The sequence below is a fragment of the Hakea prostrata genome, chromosome 1, assembly GCF_041222555.1.
Source record: "Hakea prostrata isolate BN-2017 chromosome 1, UWA_Hpros_2, whole genome shotgun sequence".
NCBI classification, from domain to species: Eukaryota; Viridiplantae; Streptophyta; class Magnoliopsida; order Proteales; family Proteaceae; genus Hakea; species Hakea prostrata.
Genome location: NC_142600.1, coordinates 13,533,894 through 13,557,907, shown reverse-complemented (window position 1 = coordinate 13,557,907; position 24,014 = coordinate 13,533,894). Strand labels below are relative to the sequence as shown.

At 38.5% G+C, this 24,014-nt stretch overlaps 2 protein-coding genes and 2 pseudogenes across 8 annotated transcripts; all 4 read left to right on the top strand.

Moving 5' to 3' along the window:
* The first annotated feature begins 1,556 nt into the window (after positions 1-1,556).
* On the top strand, positions 1,557-3,025 carry LOC149027642 (beta-1,6-galactosyltransferase GALT29A pseudogene; annotated as a pseudogene).
* LOC149027641 (beta-1,6-galactosyltransferase GALT29A pseudogene) lies at positions 2,786-7,067 on the top strand (annotated as a pseudogene). The gene is made up of 2 exons (XR_016174844.1): positions 2,786-2,873; positions 5,241-7,067. The product of XR_016174844.1 is annotated as a beta-1,6-galactosyltransferase GALT29A pseudogene (transcript).
* Positions 7,068-8,845: 1,778 nt separating this feature from the next.
* On the top strand, positions 8,846-15,263 carry LOC149027640 (beta-1,6-galactosyltransferase GALT29A-like). 6 transcript variants are annotated; one of them, XM_089164456.1, is made up of 3 exons: positions 8,846-11,134; positions 11,220-11,290; positions 13,738-15,237. In XM_089164456.1, exon 1 carries the CDS (start codon positions 9,386-9,388, stop codon positions 10,634-10,636), a length of 1,251 nt encoding a protein of 416 aa, XP_089020582.1. In that variant the 5' UTR covers positions 8,846-9,385; the 3' UTR covers positions 10,637-11,134; positions 11,220-11,290; positions 13,738-15,237. The 6 variants fall into 6 exon arrangements, with proteins under 6 accessions (XP_089020582.1, XP_089020597.1, XP_089020569.1 ...); XM_089164471.1 differs by having other exon boundaries at positions 14,233-15,191; XM_089164443.1 differs by having other exon boundaries at positions 11,220-15,263.
* A 1,794-nt stretch (positions 15,264-17,057) lies between these two features.
* Positions 17,058-23,917, top strand: LOC149027639 (uncharacterized). Its single transcript, XM_089164433.1, has 5 exons — positions 17,058-17,733; positions 20,415-21,123; positions 21,871-22,237; positions 23,061-23,430; positions 23,542-23,917. The coding sequence occupies exons 1-4, from the start codon at positions 17,415-17,417 to the stop codon at positions 23,109-23,111; spliced, it is 1,446 nt and encodes a 481-aa protein (XP_089020559.1). The 5' UTR covers positions 17,058-17,414; the 3' UTR covers positions 23,112-23,430; positions 23,542-23,917.
* Positions 23,918-24,014: the final 97 nt, after the last annotated feature.

Sequence of the window (24,014 nt, the reverse complement as noted above, 5' to 3'; positions counted from 1 at the left end):
AAGAAGAAGGATCTCCTCAACGAAAAGAACCACTGAAGATTCATTATCTCTCTGAGTCAGTGGTTGAATAGGATCGCTGCCCTCATTAATCAACGCCCCAATTCTACTGTAAAAGAGCTCGTGGAGAACAACCTTGATGCTGGGTCTAACTCCATCGGTGTAGTTCTCAAGGATGGAGGCTCGAAGCTCATACATGGAATACAAGTAAGCAATTCATATATAACTAGAAAAAATATATCGTCATTTTTATATTAGCTGAATTATTTCTTTTCGCTTTTATTTATTATATATGCAATTAGTGTGAAGACTTGCCAATTCTCTGCGAGAGACATACTACTTCAAAGCTATTAGCATTTGAAGACCCTCAAACAGTCAAATCAATGGGGTTTAGGGGAGAGGCGTTGGCTAGCACGACATAACTGATGGTTAGTTGCATGGTTACAGGTGAGTTATTTAGTTAGAAGAGTTTGTTATAGAGACAGAGTCATGAAGCATCTACCGTAGCCGCAATCTAAAAGCATTTTATAAGCCTTAGCTCTTATTGGCGTGGTTGGCATAAACAACCACAAAATCAAAATCTTTTAACCCAAGCACCATGAATCAAGTGAAGAGGGAGTATATTTTCCTTCAACCTCTTTACTTCATGGGCAAAATGATAATTTTAAAGTCAAACTTAACAGAACTTTTGATTTTATAATATTTCTAATTAAGAGTTTAGACCCAACTTAAATGGGCATGGAAAAAAAAAACCAATGTTGAAGTTAACAAGTAATGCAAGAGAAACAACTTTCACACCTCTTAGTATTGAAAATAATAATAGTTGAAGAGAAGAAGAGAGAAGAAGAGAGAGACATTGAGGAGAGAGAGACTGACTGTGCGTATGAGAGAGCACAAAAATAATATTCACATTAATTTACAATGATTTAGTACATGGCTTTATATAGAAACAGAGTCCTTCTTCTTAGTGTTCTTGGAGTCCTTCTCTGTAGGGTTCTAGGAGTCTTGTGGCTGTGGTACTAGGACTCGGAGTGTTTGAGATTACATAAAATATTGATTAAAAATTTGTACCAATCAGTATCAGACTTTCATTTGGGTTGCCTAATGTCTTTGTGAGTATTAATTTTAGAATTATTCTTGTATGTAATAATTGATGTTTGATTAGCTGTGAAACTTCTATCAGTAGTAGAACTCTTGGAAGTATGATCACCTGTGGAACTCTTGGAAGCAATCTTAACCGCATATGCTTAAGATGAAGTGATGATAGGTCATTAGTTGATTTTCCAAATATATCCCTAATACTTAGTCTATTTCAATCTTGGGGAGATCTGTAATTGAAGTTCTAGAGTTGGTTAAAACTTAAAACAATTACAGAAGTAACTAACAATACCTGCCAACAATTCTTCCACTGGTAACCAGTTACGCAATCGATGACAGCACATCGACATATAATAAATAGCGCAATCGACGTCTGCACTTAACGTAAGAGGAGTTATTTTATTAGATAGAAACTGGGGTGCCCATATGCAAGCTAGGCAGCCATGATCGAGCTGCTGCTTCGATCCACTGTTTTATATATATCCTTGTGGATTTATCAGTACTCATGTCTCAGTTTTGCTCGTTGGTCTCTGTTATGTAGTTTGGGAAGCTTCGATTGAATAGTTTTTGTGCGTTGATTCGTTGGAGCTCCTTCTTGGAAACGAGACTCTGTCAATATGATCTCCAAAACTCCTTCGACTACTGCTACTGCTACCATGAGAAGGCCTTTTCGGGCGTTCTTCACGTTTTCACTTACTATTGTGATCCTCTTCACTTTCAGCTCCAGAACTACGATGATCCGCGTGAGAAGCACTTATGTTCAGAAGTACAACCAAAGCTCCCCGGGACCATCAGCAGCAGCAAGGGAATGGAATTCAACGCTGCTTCGATTTGCAGCAATTGATATCAACGAGGCAAAAGATAAGGAGGAAATCGAAGAGTTGCTGAAAGGGAAATTTGCAGAATTGCGTCGAAACCGGTTTTTCTCATCATCGCAGTATATTAATTACCATAACATTCGAAAGAGCTTCTCTGATGATTGGAAGTCATTCCAGATCCGCTCTCATAAGTACAAAAGAATTGGGTCGGAATTCCAAAAATCCCTTAGCCGCTGGTCGCAGAACAAAGGGTTCCAACCAGAAATCATGTTGGATTTGGTCGACCTCATCAAAGGTCCTATTGATAGGCACTATGGGCTGCCAGATTCATACGGCACCAGATACCCTTCCTGTGCAGTCGTGGGTAACAGTGGGATTTTGCTCAACACCGAGTATGGAGACTTGATTGACAGCCACGATGTTGTGATCCGTTTGAACAATGCTCTGACGCGGGGGTTTCAACCCAAAGTTGGATCCAAAACCAGTATCTCCTTTGTGAACAGTAATATCCTTCATCGATGTTCAGCTAGCGAAGCCTGTTTCTGCCACCCATATGGGGAAAAAGTTCCGATCGTTATGTACGTTTGCCAAGCTGTGCATTTCATCGATTACGTGATGTGCAATCCTTTTCATAAGGCTCCTTTGCTCATTACAGATGCCAGATTCGATGCCTTGTGTGCTCGGATTGTGAGGTATTACTCTGCAAAAGGATTTGTGGAGGAAACAGGGAAGTCTATCGATGAATGGGCAACTGTTCATGATGCTAAAGAGTTCCATTATTCTTCAGGTATGCAAGCAATCATGCTGGCCTTGGGAACTTGTGATAGAGTTAGCATCTTTGGGTTTGGTAAGTCAGAAGAAGCTAAGCACCATTACCATTCAAATCAGAAGAGAGAGCTTCATCTGCATGATTACAAAGCCGAATACGCGTTTTACCATGATTTAGTTAACAATCCGCAGGTAATTCCGTTCTTTTCGGACAAATTCAAGTTTCCTCCTGTGGCCATATACAACTAAATCGTTTTCACCTGAAAAGAAACTCTTGAATTCTCTGGAATGAGTTAATTGGGCAAAGCTCGATCCATTTCCTCTCTGTAATTTGTTGTAACGATAGTTTTCCCACCATTCAGGGACAATTAAATTCAAATTCTTTTACATATATCATCCATATGGATGCAAAAAGTAGAAAACTAAAAGATTACAGAATTTTTTTGGACAGATTGCTCCAAGAAGAAATCTTCTTAAACAATTTTTGCAGGATAAGCATTCTCTGGGAATGATCAGTTAGAATTTGTTTGTAATAATGGTTACAATAGAGATTAGGTCATTGGGTTTTCTATAAATATTATATTTTTATATAAACTAATACAAGCTAAAAGTGGTATATTAACAATTCAATAAATTTTGCAAGTCAACATTAAATTTTGTGCTATTGCATGCTTGTAGTGCTTATGTTTTCCTTTGTGATAGTGCACCAGTCTCCAATCTAGTTGACAAATTCTAAATAATGGTTCCTTATGCTTTTTATTTACTTAATAGATCAACTTTTGTTATTGAATTTCCCATCGACTAATTTCAGTAGTTTGGATTATGCCCTCTTGTAATTAAAATATGATTAGCAGTTTGGATGTGTGTGGTGATTGACAATTAATCTATACTAATTAGAAACTTCAATATAATAAAAATTTGAAATTATATGTTTGATTTTGTTTTTTTTGGTGAAATAGAAATTTATTAATTATTTGTTTTATGTCGCTGTTTGCTTGTTTAATATAGATGGACATCCAGATCCAGCAAAATGAAAATTAGAGATATCTAGGGAAGGTGACTACTTATGATTATTTTAGATCTTAGGGAGGTAGTTATTGGTCCAGTTTTTTATGGGTAAGTATCTTGAAAGAGACACATGTAATTTATTATATAAGTAATGTATTTAGTTTCTTTTGAAGTCTTGCCACGGTGAAAAACTTTTTGGAAAAAATTAAAAAAATATATCAAATCTTCACCTGTGGGCCCCACTGTATTTTTATGGTTGGGAAGCCGTCGGGTAGCACTTTGTGCTCCCCCGACCGGGAGATGATCCCGATTTGGGTAACATAGTCCTCTATTCTCTCGCACAAAGAAGATCCTAACTCCTATTTTGTACTAGCTGACAATATTAATTGTAAAAAAAAAAAAAAAAAGTTGACGTTACTAGTGTTCATCGGGGAATTTTTTTTGTTCACCCACCATGACATTGATAGAAGAAAGACAAAGAGATTGTAATTAATTTGAATCCTCTCCATCTGGTCTATCCATTCACGCATGTAAGTGTGATGCAAACTGTTTGAGAGCGGCGCTGCTCCGAATAATTTGGGGTCATGATGCATTTTGGGCTCCAAATTGCATCTTGACCACTATTTGGGAGCAGCACCGCTTCCCATTATAACCCATGTATGACCATATGGATGAAAGGACATACCAAAAGAATTGAGCCTGTTTGGTTACATGAATCCAGAGATTTGAAATCTCTGGATTCATGAATCTGAGAATTATATCTGTTTGGTTGTAAAAATTTATAAATTCATGAAATCTAGAGATTCACATTTTTACACTAAAAACGTAAATCAATAGATTTATGGGTAAGTGGTGAAATCCAAAGATTTCAAAAAAACTATACATTTGCACATTCACAAAAATAACGTCGATCAAATAGATTTTTAGGATGAATCCACATATTTCATTCCACAACCAAACATCTAATTTTATAAATTATAACTCCATGGATTTGAAATATCTAGATATTTGAAATCTCCGGACTCATGAAATCAAACAAACCCTAACAACATGAGTGTCTGAGTGGAAGAGCAGCTGACTCGAGAGGATTTGGACTCACAAAAATACCTGTTAGTTAAACAAACAAAACTGGCAAAGAAATAATCCTTTTTAACGGTTTATTAGGCACGCAAATAACGTGTGCGCGTCTCCAGTAAGACACCATACCACATAGCGTAGTTTAGCAATAACATCAAGAAATTGTACTCTTCCGAGGCAGCCATTAACTGATACTCCAGCTAATGCCCAAAAAGTAACAAACCAACTTGAGATTGATTTTGATGTATTCAAGTTTATCTTAATTCTATCTACCTTTCAGCTAGACGACGATGAGTCCTTTTGAATCTACCTGGTTAAATAAGACCTCCATAGTGAATCTCTCAATTTTAAGGGATTTCTCCATTTGTAGCTTTTTAAGTTTTCCAAGATTCTTGTGAAACGCATCGCTTCAAATGATCTCCTCATGTAACTTGGAAATCTTCGATTCGGTGATTCTGAAGTGAATTTCTGCAGATATGATCCCCACTATCGCTGCTTCTACTACTACTAAGCTGAGAAGGCTTTTCCGGATCCGCACGCTCGTGGGATTACTACTTCCTATTGTGCTTGTGTTCACTCTGAGCTCTAGTACTGTGGTTCGCCGGAGTTTCAGTTATCTTCAGCTGGATAATTACATTTCACCGAAACCATCCACTTCAACGCTGCTTCAATTTGCAGCAACTGATTTTAACGAAGCAAACGATAAGAAAGTTATCGAACGGTTGCTGGAAGGGAACTTTGGCTTCTTGGAGCGTTACCCTTTTTTCTCATCTTGGCAGCGTACCAATTACCTTAACCTTCAAGCGAAATCCTCTCCTCCTGTTAGATTATCGTTGCAGCAGATATCTTTCGAGTCCTTCAGAATTTGGTTGCAGTTCCAAAAATCCCTCCGCGATTGGTCACAGAGCAAACGGTTCCAACCAGAAATCATGTTCGATTTGATCGATCTCGTGAAACGTCCTATTGATCAACACTATGGATTGCCAGATTCAAACGGCGCCAGGTATCCTTCTTGTGCTGTGGTAGGGAACAGTGGAATTTTGCTTAAGAATGAGTATGGAAAACTGATCGACAGCCATGATGTTGTGATCCGTTTGAACAATGCCAGGATAGAGGGGTTTCAACGCAACGTTGGATCTAAAACCAACATCTCCTTTGTGAACAGTAACATCCTTCATCGATGTTCAGTCAGAAAAGGCTGTTTCTGTCATCCATATGGGGAACAGGTCCCTATCGTTATGTACATTTGCCAAGCTATGCATTTCGTCGACTACATTGTGTGCAATTCTTCTCATAAGGCTCCTTTGCTGATTACAGATCCCAGGTTGGATGTCTTGTGTGCTCGAATAGTGAAATATTACTCTGCGAGAGGTTTTGTGGAGGAGACAGGGAAGTCTCTGTATAAGTGGGCAGCCGTTCATGATGCTGAACAGTTCCATTACTCTTCTGGTATGCAAGCTATCATGGTAGCATTAGGAATTTGTGATAGAGTTAGCACATTTGGGTTCGGTAAATCAGAACACGCGAAGCACCACTACCATACCAATCAGATGAGCGAACTTCATCTGCATGATTACCAAGCAGAATACGCGTTTTACCATGATTTGATTGTGAACCCACAGGTAATACCATTCCTTCCCACCAAGTTCAAGGTTCCTCCTGTGTTCTTATACAGCTAATATTACATTCTCCACATAGAAAATGCTTTGGGTATCTTTCTGCAAGGGGTTCATTGATCCGACAATTCTTCGTAATTGTTGTTGTAGGAACACTTCCCACAGAAGAAACTATTTTTCTTTCTTTTAGGTAGAAATGTAAGCTAGTCAGGATTGTATGAATGTCTCATCACACCCCTTATGCCAAACTGTTCAGATCAGCAGTTCCATCTACGGCGATTTTGGTTTGGGTTTAACGGTTTTGAGCTGAAAGCATCAAGCCCAAACATAGAACATTAGAAAAAGTGAAAAAACTGCATTTTTAGTTAGTTAGGTGTGCTCTTGGTTCTGGTTGATTAACGGTTTTGAGATAATTATCAAACTGTTGTTCGATTCAAATTAAAACTTATATGGATTTGGATCTTGGATCTTCCCTTGGGGATTAAGGTCTAAACAAATCAATTTTTTCAATTGTTAGGATAGAATCTTATGAACAATCATATAATGAAATAGAATATGAAAAAATGAACACTAAGACGCAAGATTTTTAAGTAGGAAACCTCTACGGGCGGGGGAGAACCATGGCTCCCAATAATCCACTAATCTCAATTGTCTAAAATCAATTCTAGAGAGAGAAGAGTTACATATTTATATTATAACCTTAATCTGGGACAAAATCAACAGTGTACATCTCTCAAAATAATCGATGCCACTAGATAATGAATCCTAATGCAATTTGGACTCCTTCGAAATAATTTTAGGCATAAAGCTCATGTGTCCTTGTAAACTTGACCTTTTGCTTGCTTTGTAGAGAAACTTTGCGAGCTCCATTCCCCATGAGGGACTACCATTGGCCTTGTTGTGTGTGGTGCTTTTATGAATATTGTCATTGGACTTGTAAATTTGTGAATGAAATGAAGGCTCTTTAGAATAAGAATGATTTTTGGATCTACATATTGAATTAAGAGATTTCAATACGATTTTAAAAATGTAAAGGCATGGGCCAAGCCTAAGTTCAGAGCAGTGGAGGAAAATTCCTATTTGGATGAGTGTCGCGAATGCCCAAACATGTGATCATGTTAAAGATTGCCACCTAATCACTGGAAAAGGAATAATTAGTAACATGTGATCATGTTAAAGATTACCACCTAATCACTGGAAGTTAAGCAATTAATTAACCTTGAAATGGAATACTACAACTGATTGGATTCTAAAACTTATTGGGTACTTATTAGAAAGTCCCTCCAAAAGGACGTAGAGTATAGAATGAAGGCCTTGTTTCACTTGTTTGTTGGAATTAAATGAGATTGGCAAAAAATAGGTGGAAAAATATACTCTTTTCAATGAAGTTCTAAAAGCTCATTTTGTTTGGTTCATTAGGTGATAAATTAACTAAGGGTTTGTTTGGTTACATGAATCAAGAAATTTGAAATAAAATGAAAATTTAAATCTATGGATTCATGGTAAAAAAACTTAACTGTTTGGTTAGCTTTAAATCTATCGAAATTTGTAGAGTTCCGTTAAATTATTCTGCACGAATTTGTAAATTTTATCCACTTTATACTTACGATGAAATTCAAGAATTTCACCCAATATCCAAGAATAGTTTAATACACATTTTTTAGGGAAAAAAATTGAAATCTATGGATTTCATGAATCCATGGATGTTTTACAATTAAATAGGTTTAAATCTTTGGTTTTAGATAACCAAACAAGCCTTAACAAATCTGTTTGGACATATCAGGTGACTTTTACGGTTTTACCTCATTGGGCTTAAAAAAAGCTCTATATTCTCTGTTTTTTATAAACTTTAGAAAAAAAAGAAAAATACCTTACTTAAATAAACCCCTTATGAACAGCTTGTCTGTAAAACAAGAATGGTGGAAAAGATAAAAGGATAAGAGCTAGGGTGAGAGAATTGGAAAAGAATAGAAGAAGAACAAACTAATATGTATTGGAGGAGCTTTGTTGTCTACAATGATCGAATCCATGACTCCTACACCGAGAAGTACGGATCTTAAGCAAGATGCACGCAAACTAATCCGAATGTATTTAAGATACAAAAAATTTAAAAATAACAAAATAAAAAAAATTGTATGTGATAAAATTAAAATTAAGTTTATAAAATAAATTTGTTTAATTTAATTATAAATTTTTTATATGACTTTTAAATACGTGTCACACACAAGCACAAGAAAAAAATGACTGGATAAAATTCCTGTAAACATAATCAGAAACCGTCTACTTTCGAAGTAGTCAAGAACAGCTGCCATTCCAACGGCAAACAGTGGTGGACCACGGACCACCGTGACATCGATTTCTTCTACAGTTCTACCAAAAAAACATAAAATCGATAGCGATATTTTTGGGTTTTATCCTTTATTTTATTATTTTATCAGCGTTTGCCCGTCGACTCGTTTTGGCTTTATTGGGTCTCAGTTGACGCTCCATTAATAGAAGCTTTGTTTTCTCGGCGGGTTTTTAGGGATTTCGCCATTTTTGGTTCTGAAGCTCGGACTATGCTCCAATGGCGGCGGTTCCGAATCTGTTGTAAGTTGATTCGGTTTCTGACTCGCTTCTCTACTTAACCTATCTGGTTATCTCTTTCCCTCGTTTTCTGAGATTCTCTTATTTTTGAATTTCTTTACAGTTTGATTCTTTATGTACCTGTGAATTTCCTGGAAGTAGCCAGGGCAGTTTGCTTACTTGTTTTTCTTTTTGTTTCGTTTCTTCTGGTTTGGAGTTATGGTTATGAAGAGGCTTCGTTTCCAGGGATCTCTTCTCCTGGCGAGGTTTCCACTTTAAGATCTGTGATTCATCTTTGAGTCGGTATGTCGTAGATTTGCTCCTTGGTGTCTGTTATGTAGTTTGGGGAGCTTCGGCTGGTTTATTTTGGTTTTTTGAAGTTTCTCTTACGGTTCCGGTGAGATTATCTGCTGAAGATGAGAAGGTTTCTTTTCCTAGATGTTTGCTTTAGATCTTTCGCTTTTTCTCGCCAAATATAGCGGCGAACTTCAAGGTGTCTGCCGACATTTCACTACTACTAAGATGAAAAGGTCTCTTCGCCCACTGTTCAGTTTACTGCTTATTATCGTTATTGTCTCCACCTTGTGCTCCAGAACTGTTTTCCGCAGGAGCTTCAGTTATCCTCAGGTGGATAATAATGTCTCGCTGGAACCATCAGTGGAGGTAGTGAATTCAACGCTGCTTCAATTTGCAGCAATTGATGTTAACGAGGCAAACGATAAGAAAGAGGTCGAGAATTTGCTCGAAGGAAACATTGGCAGTTCAGGGCGGTACCGTTCTCTCCCATCTTGGCAGCACTCCAATTTTCGTAACATTCGGACGAGATCCTCTACAGGCAGACAATCATTCCAGATCCGCTCTCCCAAGTACTACAGAGTTTGGTTGGAATTTAGAAAGTCTCTTCGCAGCTGGTCACGAAACAAACGGTTCCAGCCAGATGTCATGTTAGATTTGATCGACCTTGTCAAACTTCCTATTGATCGGCACTATGGACTGCCCGCTTCCAATGGCCGGTATGCTTCTTGTGCAGTTGTTGGTAACAGTGGGATTCTACTTCAGTCTGAGCATGGAGAACAGATTGACAGTCACGATATTGTGATCCGTCTGAACAATGCCAGGACTGAGGGGTTTCAACGCAACGTTGGATCCAAAACCAACATCTCCTTTGTAAACAGTCATATCCTGCATCGATGTGCACGCAGAGAAGGCTGCTTCTGCCATCCATATGGGGAAAAGGTGCCGATGGTTATGTACATTTGCCAACCTGTGCATTTGATCGATTACACAATCTGCAATTCTTCTCACAAGGCTCCTTTGCTAGTGACAGATGCTCGCTTCGATATATTGTGTGCTCGGATTGTCAAGTATTACTCTGCAAAACGGTTTGTAGAGCAGACGGGGAAGTCTCTGGATGGATGGCCACGTGTCCATGATGCTAGCCAGTTCCATTATTCTTCTGGTATGCAAGCTATCATGCTAGCATTGGGAACCTGTGACAGAGTTAGTATCTTTGGGTTTGGAAAGTCAGCTAAATCGGCACACCATTATCATAGCAATCAGAAGGCTGAACTTCATTTACATGATTACGAAGCAGAGTATGCCTTTTACCATGACTTGGTTAACAGACTGCAGGTAATACCGTTTCTTCCTGGGAAGTTCAAGGTTCCTCCTGTGGTCATGTACAATTGAATTATATCCACTTTAAAACTTTTGGGTTCTCTGGAATGAGTTCATTTGGTTGCAAGCTCGACTTTTTCTGTAATTGTTGTAGCAATACGTTCCCACTGCTCCCTCAAAATGGGACAAAAGAAATTGTAATTCTCCTAAAGACCCCCTGGGGAGGGGATAATTGGATTCAACTTTTCCTAAAAGATCCTGTACTAGCCAAGTTAGTGCTGGGTGTTGCTAGTTGTAAGATTGTAATTGGAAGATGTGTTTTAATGGCTGAAGCTTTTAGAAGGATGTTTTCATGCATACAATTGTATTCCCAAATTTTTAGTGTGGTCGAAAAGAGTGTGCTGTGCTTTGTATGATAAGGACTTTAACTTTGTAAGGAGTAAACTTACCTCACTAATGTTTGCAGCAATTTGTGCTCCACATCTAGTTGCTAATAAAGCTTCAACTTGATCATTTAGCATCTTGACTTGGGAGATGGAATGTTAATGCAAGTAGCAGGTCGTGTAGTAGGTATGACATCTATTATCTTGCCTATTAGCTTACTCATGTTTCTCAAGCTTTTGTATAACCTTAATCTTTCTGCCTGTCTGCCAAGGGATCTTTCTAAATGTATCTAATGCCTAAGGAAGTGAAACCGCATTAACGCCCATTTGTTGACAAACTGAGGTATTGGTGCTATTGGCCAACCTTCTGTCAATATTTCTTTTGATGGTCATTGATTAGTCGATATAATGCAGGTTTATATGTCATCTTGAGTTTCTGGAATATTATTAATTATTGTTTTGATAGTACTGTATGAGTTTTGTTGGTGGGATCAGTTACACTTGTCGAAAGAAGTTTTGTACAATTTCAGCAAGCTCTGGCATACTCTTCTATGCGTGTTTGATTGTGGTGAAGCTTATTATTGTTGTTCCATGCCATCTCTATGCTTCTCCCAACCAAATGGGGTTGGCTATCATGGTTATCATGTCCCTCATGAAACAAAAAGAAAATACAGAACAGAACATAATAGAAGAAAAACCAAATGATGCACATACTTCTCTGCCAAAAAGAACATTGAGAATCAGCAACACAGCTGCAGTTTTTCAAAGTTGATTATCACTTCATTAATCGTAGGTTAAAGTTTTGGAGTGGATGCAGCTTGAGTACCTGAGTTGGGATCTGTAAACCATTTTTTCTACTGAATACCCGAGCAAAAAGATTTGCAGAAGTTCCTCTCTGGTATTGCGAAAGATGCTTTTATTGATATGCTGCAACTTTAACTGACTTGAGATGTCTTCTATAATCATTCATGTACTTTGTTCAATAGAATTTGTTTATTTATATAATTTAGAGTTTCTGTAAAGGAAATTGATCAGGAAGCCTTGCAGCATAGATTATGATAGAAACTTGTTCTGTCAGCCATGATGAAAGGGCGTTTTCCCAGCTGTGGGTCCTAATATAGCAATCAAACACAAAAATTAGGTTTTCATCTGTTGTGGAGTTTATATTACTGTCATCTGAAAACAAGTTGTAGAGCCAGCGGGCCTCAAGGATCATGACAGCATATATGAGTTCGAATTATAGGTCAAATTGGAGCAATTTTTTTTTAGTGATCTCTTGATAATCTTCTCAGTCTGAAACCATATTGTGAGTGGAATATATAGGGTACAGAGTCATTGAGTATCCTATAAGATTTAACTTGTACATCATTGGCATTAACATAGAATTTGAAAGTCTGGAAATTGACAAACAGTTGTTTTTTAATGGTTCATATAGAATAGTATTCTTGCATGTATATTCATCATGACCTATGGTAGCATTGTTTCCTTTTATTGTCCCATAGAAGCATGCTATGCAGCTTTGGAATCATAACCATTAGTATGAATAGTAGCGGCTTACAAGTTATTCAGTACATGAAGTATTACTAGTTTGCTGTCTTCTCCTGCTGTCTAAATCAAACCTACTCTTTATCTGGTAACAAAGCCGGAAAATGCCTACATCTGCCAATCTAGACCGAATCTTCCAAGGCATTTGTTCATTATAATGAATTCTATTATTCACCAAACGTCATAGTCCTACCAGATGTGTTCCCTTTTCAAGAATTTGTGGGCCATCATTGCACCTAGAGTAAAAAGGTGGGATTTTCTCTCTTTAGTGTTTTTGTTTTTCCTCAGAGTGATTGTTTTAGGTACCTAGGTTCAATCATAAGTAAAAGAGGTGATTTAGAGGATGAGGTTTCCCAAAGAATTAAAATAGGGTGGATGAAGTGGAGAGGTGCATCCGGGGTCTCATGTGATCGGCGTATTCCATTAAAGCTTAAAGGAAAATTTATAGGTTCGTTGTTCGACCAGCTATGATGTATGGTGCAGAGTGTTGGGCTGTTAAAAAGAATCATATAGATAAACTCAGTGTAACAGAAATGAGGATGCTAAGATGGATGAGTGGCAAAACTAGGATGGATAAGATAAGAAATGATCATATTAGAGTTAGTTTGGGAGTTGCTCCCATAAGTGATAAGCTTCGAGAAAGTCGTTTGAGGCGGCATGGCCACGTTCAACGGAGACCTATAAATGCCCTTGTACAGAGAAGTGAGATAATCTATATTGAAGGAACTAGAAGAATTAGGGGTAGACCTAAGATAACCTTAGGAGAAGTGGTGAGAAATGATATGTATAGCTTAGGCGTTGTATCTAGCATGGCCTTGAACAAAACTGATTGGAGGGCAAGAATCCATGTAGCCGACCCCATTTAGTTGAGACAAGGCTTATTGTTGTTGTTGTTGGTGGTGTTTTTGTTTTTCCTGAAATGATTTTGTGGAAATTACTAGCACTAATTTTTTTGTTGGTGAATGGTTGTACTAACCCTATTGAGCTCTTTGTTTGACTTATTCGTTTCAAAGGTTGTTGTCTTCAATGTTTTTTAGCTTACTCGATTTTTTGATTGAAATCTTCTTGAGCACTTTGGTTGTTGTTTGTTAGTAACATCCCTAAAAATTTTGGTTTAAGAAATAATTGCCATGATTTTTAACTGCCTCTTTGTTTCCTAGGGTGTCTACTTTTCTACTTTTCCTTAGCTGATTCTGTGCAAGCTAAACCAATGAACTTTTATCTGACTTAGCTTGCTTTTCTCAGTCATCAGATGGAGGGAGGTGATCCAAGGAAAAGTAAATATATGGAGGAGGGAAAGTAAATATATGGAGGAGGGAGTTCATGTCTTCCTGCCTTTTCTTCAATATCAGAGAGGGTTCGAACTATGAAAATAAATTTCATGTGCATTCAAATTAGGACCTTTAGAGAAAACTTCTGATGGAAGTGGATAGTGAAGGACTGAAGGTTAACATGTTAATGTTTGAAACCTATTCAGGGACAGTTTTAAGGTTCACGTGTGAAAGTTTGAAACCTATTTAGTAATAGTTTTCAGTTTTGGTCTTTGAATACAATAGAATTACAGGCTTTAAACTCAAAATTTCAATTGGCAAGGGATATGAATGATTTTGGTTCAAGAAAATTTTGCAGTGAACAATTTGGAGGTAAACCTGGGAAACCATATGGCTTGTGCTTATTGAATTTTCTACTTTGACCCTTCTATTGAAGGTGGGGTTCTGACTTTTGTCTCTGAGATTGCAGATATATGAAGCGCTAGTGAGAGGATAAACACTTAGGGGCAAATTCCGTGCGCTCTTATCCTTGCATAGACAGTGTTGGGGCAGGCCAACACGGTGATGAGGCAGACAATACTGAGGCAGGGGAGACGACCTTCAGTGATCAAGCTTATGTCTTCTGTGGCATATTGGCAGCATGAAGTTGCATTCTGGAGCTATGGGTAAGGGTGAGCGAATTTTGAGTGTTTTTGGGTTTGTAGACTCTTGACAAATATATTCCCTCAAACACCCAGAGTGGATTACTTAACTGTTTCAGATGTATAAGAGAAAATCTTGTGTAAAACATATTCGGGTGTGATTTTAACTGTAAACATTATTGTATCGCTTATTAAGATGCTCATGTCGGTACGCTTCTTCATCCCATCAAACACACCCTTCTCCCCCTCTTCTTTCTCTTTTTTCTATCAGGGGACTGTTTACTTTTCTTGGATCTTTGGTAGCCAATATAGCATCTAGCATGTTTAATCTGTAAAAGAAGAGCTTCTGATGAGACACTGAGAAAAAGGGTATTAGCTATTACTCTGTACAAATGGGACAATAAAGTAAGTTAATCCATTGTGATGTTTACTACTCATTTGAACCCAGCTAATCAGATGTGTTCAAGTAGATTATCTATGTATCTCTTTGTTTCCCTTGATAAATTTGGATCGTGCTAGGCTGGTGCATCCTAAGTTGAGTTGTGCATGCTGCCCAGGGTTCATAAAGGATTTCAATCTTTCTGAAAGATTAAATTGTACTTTCTTATAAATGATCATTTTCCTGACTTGGTTACCACTCTTATCTTGTTGGAAATAACAGCTAATGACTTTAAGCTACTGTCCTTCTTGTTTGGAAAAGTGGTATACGAAGAACCTTAAGAGAGTAGATGGGTTAGAGAAGAGGGGAAAAAAAGTGAAATTGGTTTCTCGAGAAAGTTATTTTCTTAAGGGTTTTGAAACTTTCTTAGAACCAAATCAGATCAGTTATGAAGCCAGTCTCCTTGTAGAAGGAAGAAAATGAGATTTCAATAGATTTATTTCTCATAGGTTAGGACTGTTGCTAAGAAAAAGACAATGACTGTTATACATGGAGTGTAAAGCAACGTTTTTAAAGTATTGGTGAGTATCATATAGGTTCAGTGATTTAAAGAGATGTATCATCTCAATTCGAATGCTATTATATCGTTTATGTCAAATATATTTTGGTATTAATTCAATACATAACATATTTTGGTACATTCAATACATGTTGAAATGTACCGTATGCAGTGCATCCAATATGAATACATATAGTTTAATATTATATTGTATCATGGAATATTTCAAATCATGGTGTCAAGCTCTCAATTTTGGAACTGAGCTAGATAGTTGGATAGGCGCTATAGGCAAGAAACTTGATCTTCACCCTGTTGTAACAATTTATTGTGAATTATAATGATGAATTCTTCATTCTTATTGATCCAAAATTTGCCTGCACATGTTCAGCGAAGGAGTGTGTCAAACCGAAGATCTATTCACAAAGAAAACACGTGAGAGCGGGTAGCCTTTGCAAATGGAAAGCCCCCTCTAATGGCAAAGTAAAATTTTAGATAACACAATTCTTCATAGAGATGAGTGAGATAAAATGTTTTTTGGGTAAGTTTAGAAGGTAATGTAGAGTTAACTTTGCTTAGCCTCTTCTTACTGGATGAAGGTATGAGTGATTGTTTTTATACAAGAATAAACTATCAAGAGGTGATTGATGCTAACCGTCGGATGGCCGATACGACCCCCCCACAATCCTCCTCGAAGGAATTAAGACGAAAGATTGCTATTGGTGCACTTGGAATGGCCCATGCTAGATTTATGTGAAAACTGATCCTAGATGTGACGTGTCGAACACGTCAAACACTGGAAGTGACATATTTGCTCTAAACTCTCGACAAATCGGTTGGAAGTGATATATAGAGAGGGATTTTGACCTACGAGCTTATCCTTTGATAAGTGCATATCATTAACTGCATAGGTACGGTGTATTATGCTAAATTTAATGCTTTGATACTCGTATAGTTGAATGAGAATTGCTCTATAACAGATGATGATGTTGCCAAGAAGGGAGGGTTGAGAAGTGACCATTTTGACAATAGAGAGTCGAGAAGTCTGTTAAGTGCAACTGTCGTCAAGTGACTTTCCCAACCGCCGGGCTCTGAGAAGTGCCGAATTAGACAACTAACTAAATCGAACCCGGTCGGCCCGATCCAAATGGTTCATACGGGTTCATACTGGTTCAAAAGTCTTAAATTTGGTTTGGCATAACAATTTCCATCCGATACATAATTGATTGTGAGCGATATATCCGATTCTCGCCAATTTTTGGAGAGACATTAAACGATACAAATATTTATTGAGATTTTCATTTATTAAAACCTTCATTGATTAAGTCCGACATGCATCACACACTCAGAGGTCACAGCACATAGTTTGAACGATCAGGTTTTTGATGGATTCCTGTTGTCTTGTTTTTTTCTTTTGTTTATCCTCTCGTCCACTCCACTATCCCATCCCTGACGAAAAGTCATAAACCATGGTGAAGGAATAATTATCATAAAAGAAAAATAAAAATGTGAAAAACTAATTTTAAATTTTAATAAAGAAAACAGCTGGAAGTGTGGCACGTGCGAGTTACGCCACGCACACAAGCCGTATCCCCATGTCCCCAAACTTCCTATCCTATTTGCGAGGGTTATGTGATGCGCCGTATTTAAGGGTTTTTCTTTTATATATTTTCCTTGTCGACTTGTATTATTTATTTATAATAATAGCGAGAGAAGGTTAAAATCACTCCGGAAGACGAGTGAAATTACATGATTGGTTGGGTCTTTGCTTTGCTCTTCGTCTTTCCTCTCACTTTTATAGAGGAGACCTGAGAATACCGTAAAGGTCACACCTACGGTGTTGTTCCCCTTTCTTGGCGATCCGTTTTTGTGCCCAATACTCCTTTACGATTCGTCGTTGTTCTGAACTCTCAGAACCCTAATCCGATCGAACGTCTCTAATCATTGTATTTGATTTTTGTTTGTCGGTTGTGGTCTCTTTTCTATGAGAATCCCATTATCTTTTCGGTTTCCGCGATGGAGTTTGCCCTAGTTTCATGACTTCTTCGAATCCCTAACCCTAGAATTTTCCTTCCATGGAGGGCTCTGAGGAGGATATCGGGGCCCCAGATTCATGGGAAGTGGCCGATTTGGACGATACCATGAGGAGATTGATGGTCTCTTCCAAGAAGTTATCCACCGCTTCGTCTCTGCAACGTATTTCATCTTCTGAGTTCGCTTCCGGCGATGATCATCCGTCGGCTGCTACTGCGGCTGGTGTAGCTTCGTTGTCTGCTTCCGCTTCTTCTTCCTCTGTTGATTCTGAGAGGATCGGAGGGGTTTCTGAAGATGTTATCACTCAGGTGGATCAATTCCTCCGGGAAGCTTTACAAAACCCTCGTGAGCGGCTATCGAGTGAGCCCCTACCCTTCTTTGTCTGCTTGTGTAGCTTGCGTTGCTTCCATATTCTTGCATTTGAAATTATTATGGATGGCTTGCAGATTGAATGTGTACTGTAAGTCTGTAACCAGTGTTGGTAGCTTGAAGTATCTCAATAGGCTTCTAAGGTTTCTTGACCAATATGATTTTAGTTTTCTTTTGTAGGCGCCCGTGGTTTTAATTTTTATCTGGATAAGGGATAATACTTAATTTCATGTATTCCGTACGCCATATTACATCAGTGACAACCATTAGGATTCTTTTGCCTTTACCTTCTTATATTTAGTGTTGTACCTGCTTTTCCCATCTTCATGATTCCCTGTGTTTTTAGACAAGAAATGCACATACCCCTCCCGCTCATAGTATTCATGACCCCATTTCATGCTCTAACATTAAGGCCTGTTGGTTCCTCTTGCTGGCTTGAGAGTTCACTTTGAGACCAACTCAGCTCTAGGAACCAGCAAGTCTGCAACGACCATATGATCAGTTGTACATCTCTAAAAATCGATATCAAGTCAAGCAGTAGAATTGCTTTCCTTGCTGGTCATGCATTTTTTTTTTGCTTGGTGATGATTACAATCTTGTTTCACACAGACATGTAAGCAGTTTATGTGTTGCACAGTACATGTTCTAGGGTTTTCCTTGGCATTATATTATATTTTTCTCACTCTGTCATCTTTGCCCCTTCCGCACAATTTATTTTAACTCTCATTGGATACTTAGTAAGGATGAAGGGATATATAGATATGGTTTCTTGATCAGCGGGGGAATGTAGGTTGGTTGACTTGCTTTAGGCTTTAGAATTGCTGGCTTCTAGCATTCCTTTGGAGTCGATAGTTTAATTTTCCCCTGGACTCTGCTTTTTTGGAAGCCTTAGGCACTGTTATCGCTCCTCTTACAAAAATTAATTTCCCTAAACACAGAAATCTGTTAACCCATTGACTTAAATAACAATCAAGTAGGCAGTAGAAGAAGAGAAATGAAAAACCATAACAGTTAACTCTAAATGAAACACTGAAAAGAAAGCCTGATCAGCAAACATATATACTATAAAACCTTATATCCTTGATGTCCAGGACCACATTGAGACGAAAAAAAACTAGATATCCCACAATCCAACAAACCAGAGCAAGCTTAAGCAAACCGAGGGAGATAGTACAGATCAGAATGTGTGTAATGTTTTTATTTATTTATTATTTTTTTAAAATCTATTTATTTGATGATTGATGTATATGCCAGTTTGTTTTTTTTATCAACAAAATAGGTTTCTTTCTGGAAAGCAACCCTACCAAAGGAACTGTATTCTCTTGACTCTACCTTCTAGAGCTAGAGCGCTATACTTTCCTTTTTTTGATGAATGAAAGAATTCATTAACTAAAAGGGGAAAAAGAGAGGCGGGTGAGATACAAGAAACAGGGCAATGCCCAACAAAGCCAAATGGCCCAAAGCTAAGAAGCACAAGGAAAACCAAAGGACAATCAACACCTGAGGCCTAAGCGCTAGGCAAACAGAACATCCTAACACGTTCTATTTTTCTTCCTTCTTTTTCTTAGAAGGACGAGGCTCCACAACAAAGTCTTGATCCAAATTGTGACAACCTCTACTAAACTGGTTGCTTTAACTGCAATCCTGAAGAGGGGGAGAAGGTGTCTCTGAGGAGGAAGAGTTCTCAAGCTCAGACCGGAGGTGGAAGGGATGGTCGGATAAGGGTCAAGAGAGGGGGAATGGAGGAGTTTTTTTTTTGTGGGGGGGGGGGGGGGCAATAATAAGGGTTGGGCCAATCTAGGCTGTGAGGGGTGTCTGGGAGCAGGGGCATGGGCCACAGGGCCCAACGAAGGCCCGCAGGCCCAGAGAAGCAAGTGGGAGGGGTGAGGACCAGGGATATGGACCGGGAGGGGTGGTTCGCCTAAAATACTTTCCTCTTTTATTCTGTGGGTAGTTGACTTCTTGTTTATTTATTCTCTTGGGTCCCTGAACTCTCAACCTTTTCTCCTCTTTTTTAATTTATTCATAATAAATTGCTGGTAAGGTTGAAATATTGCTCATGCACACACACACACACACACACACACACTTTGAATAGCTTCTTCAGATGATTATGATCCACTCATTAAAAATAGACATAACACTGTTGTGAATTTTAACAAAGTTTCTGTAAGATATAATGGAAGCATTGTAAGTTATGGCATCATAAATCGATTTAATGTACTATAAGAAAGAGAGAATGGCTTAGCCTGCAAATTTAGATATTTGATGATGAAAACCAAAAGGTTATTTGCTCAAAACAAGATATAAGTATGGCTGCTTGATAACAGTTGATAATTAGAATGAATCTGGTTGAAGTTGAGTGGTGAGACAGGATATACGTAGCTGACCATTTAGTTGTTATGAGGCTTTTGTGTTGAGTTGGTGGTTGTGGGACTGTATTTAAAACAGTGAAATCTTCCTAACTTAGAATTTTGGCGAAGAAATGATTCAAACGTTGAACTTACTGGATCTGACTGTGTTATTATGTATGTCTTTACATCTTCCTCAGAGATGAGTCTTTCCCCTTCTGGGAGGAATTTTAAACTGCCTCTATTACTTAGCTAGTTATATTGTGTAATTGTTTGTTTTTCTTTTCTAGAAATAAGTGTTCTTTCTCTTTCTGTGTCCAGTTCTTAGGATGGAGCAAGATGTTGAGAAATTTATTCGTGATCCTACGCAACAGCAAATGGAGTTCCAACAGCTGCCTACATCGTATTTGCGCTTGGCTGCACACCGTGTGGCTCAGCACTACTACCTGCAGTCTATGGTTGTGTTGGACAACAATTTACCTGATAGCTCCGGTTCTAGGATTGTTGTTCGGAAGACTTCTGAATGCCGATTTCCTCCTATTCGCCTGGCAGACATTCCTGTAAATTTACCACAAGAAGATAGCAATAATGACGTTAAGGTTGCAATCAAACAGAGACCACAAAAGAGATCACAGGTGATCAACAGTGCTAATCTTCACTCATCTAGGTCAAACCACTCAAAAAGTGTGGAGGAACGAAAAGAGGAATATAACAGAGCTCGTGCTCGGATATTTAATTCTAACAGTGGTGTAGCAGTTGTTGGAAAACCAGAAGGTGAGCCGGTTGTGCAGGATACTTTCCAATCCTGTTCCATGGGGTCGATGGGAGAAGAGAAATCTGTTGCTGAATACCCTGAATCCAACCTTAGTAGGACTGTCAGTGATTCATCTTCGAGTAGTAGTAGATCAGGTAGAAGTAGGACAGAGAAGGAGCCTGTTGGTAGGTACAAGACCAACAATAACAGGGTAGCAATCTTTCGGGATCGCGAGGTTGAGCGGCATGATCCTGACTACGATAGGAACTATGATCGGTATGTTTCTGTTCATAATTTCTTTGGGGTTGTCACGTTGCCTTTCCATTTTTCTTATTTAATTTTTCCCGTAGATCCTTGCCATTTCTAGCATATCTTTGATCGTATTGTGGAGGTGTATCATGAAGGTACCTCTTGTATTTAACTAAGTATATGTTAAGAATGAGTTAATTTCTCTGTCAGACTTCGTAGCTGTGGCATATCATATACTATTCTTTCAAGGTGTGGGAAATAGAAGTATTGTTTCTATATTATAAATGGTATCTTTCTTTTTCTTCTGTTTTTTTAGTTGAGATTTGGTTAGCTAGCAATCTGGTTTATACAAGTTGTCTGGAATTCTGAATATAAGCTCTAGTGTCTAATAATCCCATTGTGCAGACTGGTTTATTTAATCAAGGTTGATGATCTGGTTGACTTTTGCCTGCAGTCTCTCTGTTTTTCTGTCCACTTGGACAGGTGGATAATGACCCAAGTCTGGGTTTCTCCTCCTTTACAATAGTGTTGATATTATTGTGATGCTTAATTGCTGTTGATCTCTATCTACCAAGTCAGTTTGGATAAGCAAAACATTGCTGAATTGTTGAAATGTGAAACATTACTTCCGTTGGATCTAAAAGGGATTAAGCATGGATCTTGGGTCAGTGATTGAGAAATGATGAATGCATAATGCTAACTAACTCGAAATTCATAGAAATTCATTTCTTTAGTGTAGCACACAATTAATATTGACATGACGAAATTTTCCAGATATGTTCAAAGATTTGATCCTGGCTTTGGGTTCAATGGAGGACCATATGCCATGCAGCCCCTCTACTCCCCTGCACTGAACTACAACACTGAATTCCCTCAACTTGGATCAGCTCACAGGCCTCAGATTTCAATGGATCACCAACCTAGGCCAATTCCTCAACACGTACGTGGACCATGGGCTCCGTCAAATCCTGCAGGAATTGGCTATGGTCACCCAGAGACCATGATGGCTTCATTCAATCCAAGTCATGTTGGGGCACACTCGACCTCAGCTATCTATCTGCCATCCTCTCACTATCCATGCCCTCGCCCAGGAATGCCATTTGTCCATCCTCATGAACACATGCATCAACCTTTTGCTCAGGTAAGGGTACTGAACCTTGTTTCTCATTTTTAGTTGTGTGGAGTGATGACATAAATAGTACTGACTGTAGCTACTGGTGGCATGTATGGTAAGGAGCATATTTGATTGTTCTACTCAATAGGATAAATGGTTGAACGCTCCTTTATTCCTAACCCCCCCCCCCTTTTTTTTTTTTGTTGGGGGGGGAGGGTAGTGGTTTTGTATACAGCTACACAGCTACGTAAGAAAGCCTGAAAGGAATTCTGTTTGGGGAGGCAGACCATATGAACTACATATGAGGCAGCCCCCTGAAATCCAATAAACAGTTACTGGCATTTTATTGATCAGTTAGTCATGATTTTTATCTTCTGACTTGGCAAATTGGGAATCTAAAGTGAAAATAAAGAACCTCATTGTGGGACCATTTGATGTGTCCTATTCTTTTGGTATTTCATATGGTAGATAGAACGATAATTTGATTTACATCATGCATTGCAGACATGTTTTTATGATAAAAGGTAAAAGCTAAGAGAACCCATACAGTTTCATGTATTGAAGTGTATTGTAAGGAAACACTTTAAAACTCATAAATTGAGATAAAAAGTAAGTTCACAATCAGACAGACAAATAGTGTCTAGTTGTGTTCATGCAAGTGTCACAACATATCATAGGATTTTCTATGAGATCGCAAGGTAACAAGGTTTGCCAAGGAGCTGTTGAATGTAGAATCTGGAGAAACATAGCTTTTGCTTTGAAGTTGACATCTCACTGTTTGGTATATGCATGCTTATTTCTGTTTCGTTTATGGTATCACATAATTTGTTCAATGGTCGAATTTCTGCAGCCTCATCAGCAACAATCTGAAGCAAGTTTTGGATTAGCCCGGCCCCGTTGAGGGGCTTGGGGCCATGCCTGTGCCCTGCCAGTGCAAATCGGGGCTTGAATTGAACATGAACTGACTCAACTATGACAATTTTGATCATCTTTACTGGCAGAGGTGCAGGCATGAGAGTCTGGGGTTCATCAGAGCGGGTTCCACTCTGTGATCCTCAGCTTCCATGGATGCGTCTGGCATCTTTACTTTATGAATCCCTCTAGGATTGGTCGAGCTCACTGGAGGTATAGTGTGACAAGATTATGATGATGGCGATGAATGCAATAAACAATGAAAGAAGCATGCTGAGTTGGGATGTGGAGTATCTGATGGGGTGAAGGTATGTTATTGCAATCATTCTCTTTTCTTATTCCGTTGAGTGCCGAAGTTTAATTAACCCTTTCAGAAACCTAAATGAGTTTCTCCATTTCATTTCTTGGTATTGGTATAGCATCAGAGGTGGAGTTGACTTTTTGATGGTTGGAAGAAGCATAATGTTAAGCGTTCTGTATAGTTACTGGCCTGTGGAAGCAAGGGTGCTTCAGTTGCCCTAATCAGAAAAGCTGTGTACCACTACTCTCTGGGCCCTAGTTGAACATCTTGTGCAAGGACAAATCAAAAGCTACTTAGTGATGTAAAAAAGAAATGGCTGGTAGGATGGTGTTTGGCTGTCGATTTGATTTTTACTGACCATTTTGTTTTCTGATGCTGCTAGCATTTTCTATCCTTTCGACTCTGAATCGTAGACTAGATCATGCAAGTGCTCTATTTGTATGTTAATACCTTTGTGTTTTGTATCGTTTCCAGTGGAAGATCTCATACTTTTCTATCTTCAGAGTTGCTCGTCTGACTTTCTGACCCGGCTTCGTCAAAGTACATTTCTTAGGTTTTTTTCCCTTTTCCCTGCACGATAATATCCAAGAA